This window comes from Scyliorhinus torazame, unplaced genomic scaffold (assembly GCF_047496885.1).
Source record: "Scyliorhinus torazame isolate Kashiwa2021f unplaced genomic scaffold, sScyTor2.1 scaffold_1512, whole genome shotgun sequence".
Lineage (NCBI taxonomy): Eukaryota > Metazoa > Chordata > Chondrichthyes > Carcharhiniformes > Scyliorhinidae > Scyliorhinus > Scyliorhinus torazame.
In genome coordinates, this window is record NW_027309239.1 from 32,501 (window position 1) to 38,242 (window position 5,742).

General features: G+C 71.3%; 1 protein-coding gene across 1 annotated transcript in view; it reads left to right on the forward strand.

Annotated features, from left to right (window-relative positions):
* LOC140407372 (prolow-density lipoprotein receptor-related protein 1-like) overlaps positions 1-5,506 on the forward strand; it is a 34,345-nt gene extending 28,839 nt beyond the window's left edge. The window contains exon 4 of the mRNA XM_072494920.1: positions 5,286-5,506. Within this exon, the coding sequence (XP_072351021.1) occupies positions 5,286-5,506 (221 nt within the window). The remainder of the gene's footprint in view (positions 1-5,285) is intronic.
* The last annotated feature ends 236 nt before the right edge of the window (positions 5,507-5,742 follow it).

The window sequence follows — 5,742 nt, forward strand, 5'->3', positions numbered from 1 at the left end:
CTGCGCGCTCTCTCCCAGTCTCTCTCGCCCCTGCGCGCTCTCTCTGTCTCTCTCGCCCCTGCGCGCGCTCTCCCGCTCTCTCGCCCCTGCGCGCTCTCTCTGTCTCTCTCGCCCCTGCGTGCTCTCTCCCGCTCTCTCGCGCCTGCGTGCTCTCTCCGTCTCTCTCCCCCCTGCGCGCTCTCTCTGTCTCTCTCCCCCCTGCGCGCTCTCGCTGTCTCTCTCGCCCCTGCGCGCTCTCTCTGCCTCTCTCTCCCCTGCGCGCTCCCTCTGTCTCTCTCGCCCCTGCGCGCTCTCTCTGTCTCTCTCTCCCCTGCGCGCTCTCTCTGTCTCTCTCTCCCCTGCGCGCTCTCTCCGTCTCTCTCGCGCCTGCGCGCTCTCTCCCACTCTCTCGCCCCTGCGTGCTCTCTCCCGCTCTCTCGCCCCTGCGTGCTCTCTCACGCTCTCTCGCCCCTGCGCGCTCTCTCCCGCTCTCTCGCCAATGCGCGCTCTCTCCCGCTCTCTGGCCCCTGCGTGCTCTCTCCCGCTCTCTCGCCCCTGCGTGCTCTCTCCGTCTCTCTCGCCCCTGCGCGCTCTCTCCCTCTCTCTCGCCCCTGCGCGCGCTCTCCCCGCTCTCTCGCCCCTGCGCGCTGACGCCCGCTCTCTCGCCCCTCCGCGCTCTCTCCCGCTCTCTCGCCCCTCCGCGCTCTCTCCCGCTCTCTCGCCCCTGCGCGTTCTCTCCCGCTCTCGCCCCTGCGTGCTCTCTCCCGCTCTCTCGCCCCTGCGCGCTCTCTCTGTCTCTCTCGCCCCTGCGCGCTCTCTCCCGCTCTCTCGCCCCTGCGCGCTCTCTCTGTCTCTCTCGCCCCTGCGCGCTCTCTCAGTCTCTCTCGCCCCTGCGCGCTCTCTCCGTCTCTCTCGCCCCTGCGCGCTCTCTCCCGCTCTCTCGCCCCTGCGTGCTCTCTCCCGCTCTCTCGCCCCTGCGTGCTCTCTCCCGCTCTCTCGCCCCTGCGCGCTCTCTCCCGCTCTCTCGCCCCTGCGCGCTCTCTCCGTCTCTCTCGCCCCTGCGCGCTCTCTCCGTCTCTCGCGCTCCCTCCGTCTCTCTCGCCCCTGCGCGCTCGCTCCGTCTCTCTCGCGCCTGCGTGCTCTCTCCGTCTCTCTCACCCCTGCGCGCTCCCTCCGTCTCTCTCGCCCCTGCGCGCTCTCTCCCACTCTCTCGCCCCTGCGCGCTCTCTCGCCCCTGCGCGCTCTCTCCCGCTCTCTCGCCCCTGCGCGCTCTCTCCCGCTCTCTCGCCAATGCGCGCTCTCTCCCGCTCTCTCGCCCCTGCGCGCGCTCTCCCGCTCTCTCGCCCCTGCGCGCGCTCTCTGTCTCTCTCGCCCCTGCGTGCTCTCTCCCGCTCTCTCGCCCCTGCGTGCTCTCTCCGTCTCTCTCAACCTGCGCGCTCTCGCCCCTGCGCGCTCTCTCGCCCCTGCGCGCTCTCGCCCGCTCCCTCGCCCCTCCGCGCTCTCTCCCTCTCTCTCGCCCCTGCGTGCTCTCTCCCGCTCTCTCGCCCCTGCGCGTTCTCTCCCGCTCTCTCGCCCCTGCGCGCCCTCTCCGTCTCTCTTGCCCCTGCGCGCGCTCTCTGTCTCTCTCGCCCTTGCGCGCTCTCTCCCGCTCTCTCACCCCTCCGCGCAGTCTCCCGCTCTCTCGCCCCTGCGCGCGCTCTCCCGCTCTCTCGCCCCTGCGCGTTCTCTCCCACTCTCTCACCCCTGCGCGCTCTCTCCCTCTCTCTCGCCCCTGCGTGCTCTCTCCCGCTCTCTCGCCCCTGCGCGCTCTCTCCCGCTCTCTCGGCCCTGCGCGCACTCTCCCGCTCTCTCGCCCCTGCGTGCTCTCCCGCTCTCTCGCCCCTGCGCGCTCTCTCCCGCTCTCTCGCCCCTGCCCGCGCTCACCCGCTCTCTCGCCCCTGCGCGCTCTCTCCCGCTCTCTCGCCCCTGCGTGCTCTCTCCCGCTCTCTCGCACCTGCGCGTTCTCTCCCGCTCTCTCGTCCCTGCGCGCCCTCTCCGTCTCTCTCGCCCCTGCGCGCGCTCTCCGTCTCTCTCGCCCTTGCGCGCTCTCTCCCTCTCTCTCGCCCCTGCGCGCTCTCTCCCGCTCTCTCACCCCTCCGCGCAGTCTCCCGCTCTCTCGCCCCTGCGCGCTCTCTCCCGCTCTCTCGCCCCTGCGCGGTCTCTCCCTCTCTCTCACCCCTGCGCGCTCTCTCCCTCTCTCTCGCCCCTGCGTGCTCTCTCCCGCTCTCTCGCCCCTGCGCGCTCTCTCCCGCTCTCTCGCCCCTGCCCGCGCTCACCAGCTATCTCGCCCCTGCGCACTCTCTCCCGCTCTCTCGCCCCTGCGGCTCTCTCCCGCTCTCTCGCCCCTGCGCGCTCTCTCCCGCCCCTGCGCGCTCTCCCGCCCCTGCGCGCTCTCTCGCCCCTGCGCGCTCTCTCGCCCCTGCGCGCTCTCTCCCGCTCTCTCGCTCCTGCGCGCTCTCTCCCGCTCTCTCGCCCCTGCGCGCTCTCTCCCGCTCTCTCACCCCTCCGCGCAGTCTCCCGCTCTCTCGCCCCTGCGCGCTCTCTCCCGCTCTCTCGCCCCTGCGCGTTCTCTCCCTCTCTCTCACCCCTGCGCGCTCTCTCCCTCTCTCTCGCCCCTGCGTGCTCTCTCCCGCTCTCTCGCCCCTGCGCGCTCTCTCCCGCTCTCTCGCCCCTGCCCGCGCTCACCAGCTATCTCGCCCCTGCGCACTCTCTCCCGCTCTCTCGCCCCTGCGGCTCTCTCCCGCTCTCTCGCCCCTGCGCGCTCTCTCCCGCCCCTGCGCGCTCTCCCGCCCCTGCGCGCTCTCTCGCCCCTGCGCGCTCTCTCGCCCCTGCGCGCTCTCTCCCGCTCTCTCCCGCTCTCTCGCCCCTGCGCGCTCTCTCCCGCTCTCTCGCCCCTGCGCGCTCTCTCCCGCTCTCTCGCCCCTGCGCGTTCTCTCCCGCTCTCTCGCCCCTGCGCGTTCTCTCCCGCTCTCTCGCCCCTGCGTGATCTCTCCCGCTCTCTCGCCCCTGCGCGCTCGCTCCCGCTCTCTCGCCCCTGCGCGCTCGCTCCCGCTCTCTCGCCCCTGCGCGCTCTCTCCCGCTCTCTCGCCCCTGCGCGCTCTCTCCCACTCTCTCTCGCCCCTGCGCGCGCACTCTGTGTCTCTCGCCCCTGCGCGCTCTCTCCCGCGCTCTCGCCCCTGCGCGCTCTCTCCCGCTCTCTCGCCCCTGCGCGCTCTCGCTGTCTCTCTCGCCCCTGCTTGCTCTCTCCCGCTCTCTCGCCCCTGCGCGCTCTCTCTCCCGCTCTCTCGCCCCTGCGTGCTCTCTCCGTCTCTCTCGCCCCTGCGTGCTCTCTCCGTCACTCTCGCCCCTGCGAGCTCTCTCCCGCTCTCTCGCCCCTCCGCGCTCTCTCCCGCTCTCTCGCCCCTGCGCGCTCTCTCCCGCTCTCTCGCCCCTGAGCGCTCTCTCCCGCTCTCTCGCCCCTGCGCGCTCTCTCCCGCTCTCTCGCCCCTGCGCGCTCTCTCCCGCTCTCTCGCCCCTGCGCGCTCTCTCCCGCTCTCTCGCCCCTGCGCGCTCTCTCCCGCTCTCTCGCCCCTGCGCGCTCTCTCGCCCCTGCGCGCTCTCTCTCCCGCTCTCTCGCCCCTGCGCCCTCTCTCCGTCTCTCTCGCCCCTGCGCGCTCTCTCCGTCTCTCTCGCCCCTGCGCGCTCTCTCCGTCTCTCTCGCCCCTGCGCGCTCTCTCCCGCTCACTCGCCCCTGCGCGCTTTCTCCGTCTCTCGCCCCTGCGCGCTTTCTCCGTCTCTCTCGCCCCTGCGCGCGCTCTCCGTCTCTCTCGCCCCTGCGCGCGCTCTCCCGCTCTCTCGCCCCTGCGGGCGCTCTCCCCGCTCTCTCGCCCCTGCGCGCTCTCGCTGTCTCTCTCGCCCCTGCGCGCTCTCTCCCGCTCTCTCGCCCCTGCGCGCTCTCGCTGTCTCTCTCGCCCCTGCTTGCTCTCTCCCGCTCTCTCGCCCCTGCGCGCTCTCTCGCCCCTGCGTGCTCTCTCCGTCTCTCTCGCCCCTGCGTGCTCTCTCCGTCACTCTCGCCCCTGCGAGCTCTCTCCCGCTCTCTCGCCCCTCCGCGCTCTCTCCCGCTCTCTCGCCCCTGCGCGCTCTCTCCCGCTCTCTCGCCCCTGCGCGCTCTCTCCCGCTCTCTCGCCCCTGCGCGCTCTCTCCCGCTCTCTCGCACCTGCGTGCTCTCACCGTCTCTCTCGCCCCTGCGCCCTCTCTCCGTCTCTCTCGCCCCTGCGCGCTCTCTCCGTCTCTCTCGCCCCTGCGCGCTTTCTCCGTCTCTCTCGCCCCTGCGCGCTCTCTCCCGCTCACTCGCCCCTGCGCGCTTTCTCCGTCTCTCGCCCCTGCGCGCTTTCTCCGTCTCTCTCGATCCTGCGCGCGCTCTCCGTCTCTCTCGCCCCTGCGTGCTCTCATCGTCTCTCTCGCCCCTGCGCCCTCTCTCCGTCTCTCTCGCCCCTGCGTGCTCTCTCCGTCTCTCTCGCCCCTGCGCCCTCTCTCCCGCTCTCTCGCCCCTGCGCGCTCTCTCCCGCTCTCTCGCCCCTGCGCGCTCTCTCCTTCTCTCTCGCCCCTGCGGGCTCTCTCCGTCTCTCTCGCCCCTGCGCACTCTCTCCCGCTCTCTCGCCCCTGCGCGCTCTCTCCGTCTCTCTCGCCCCTGCGCGCTCTCTCCCGCTCTCTCGCCCCTGCGTGCTCTCTCCGTCTCTCTCGCCCCTGCGCGCTCTCTCCCGCTCTCCCGCCCCTGCGCGCTCTCTCCGTCTCTCTTGCCCCTGCGCGCTCTCTCCCGCTCTCTCGCCCCTGCGCGCTCCCTCCGTCTCTCTCGCCCCTGCGGGCTCTCTCCGTCTCTCTCGCCCCTGCGCGCGCTCTCCCGCTCTCTCGCCCCTGCGGGCGCTCTCCCGCTCTCTCGCCCCTGCGGGCTCTCTCCCGCTCTCTCGCCCCTGCGCGCGCTCTCCCGCTCTCTCGCCCCTGCGGGCGCTCTCCCGCTCTCTCGCCCCTGCAGGCTCTCTCCGTCTCTCTCGCCCCTGCGCGCTCTCTCCCGCTCTCTCGCCCCTGCGGGCTCTCTCCGTCTCTCTCGCCCCTGCGTGCTCTCTCCCGCTCTCTCGCCCCTGCGCGCTCTCTCCCGCTCTCTCGCCCCTGCGCGCGCTCTCCCGCTCTCTCGCCCCTGTGCGCGCTCTCTCCGTCTCTCTCGCCCCTGCGCGCTCTCTCCCGCTCTCTTTCCGTGTAATTTGACTCTCTCCTTTCCCCCCCCAACGCAGACAAGAAATGCAATGATTCCTTCTTCCTCTGCAACAACGGGATCTGTGTGAACGAAACCTTCCTTTGCGACAGCAGCAACGATTGCGAAGACGGCTCGGACGAGCTGAACTGCTTCATCAACGAGTGTCTGAACAAGGAGCTGAGCGGTTGCTCCCAGGAATGCGAAGACCTGACCATCGGGTTCAAAGTAACGATGAGGGGGGAGCGATGGCTGGGCTGAGGGAGGCGCCGGGCTGGGGTCTGTCTCTCTCTCTCTCTCTCTCTCTCTCTGCGTCTCTCTCTCGCTGTCTCTCTCTGCGTCTCGCTCTCTCTGCGTCTCGCTCTCTCTGCGTCTCGCTCTCTCTCTGCGTCTCGCTCTCTCTGCGTCTCGCTCTCTCTGCGTCTCGCTCTCTCTGCGCCTCGCTCTCTCTGCGCCTCGCTCTCTCTGCGCCTCGCTCTCTCTGCGTCTCGCTCTCT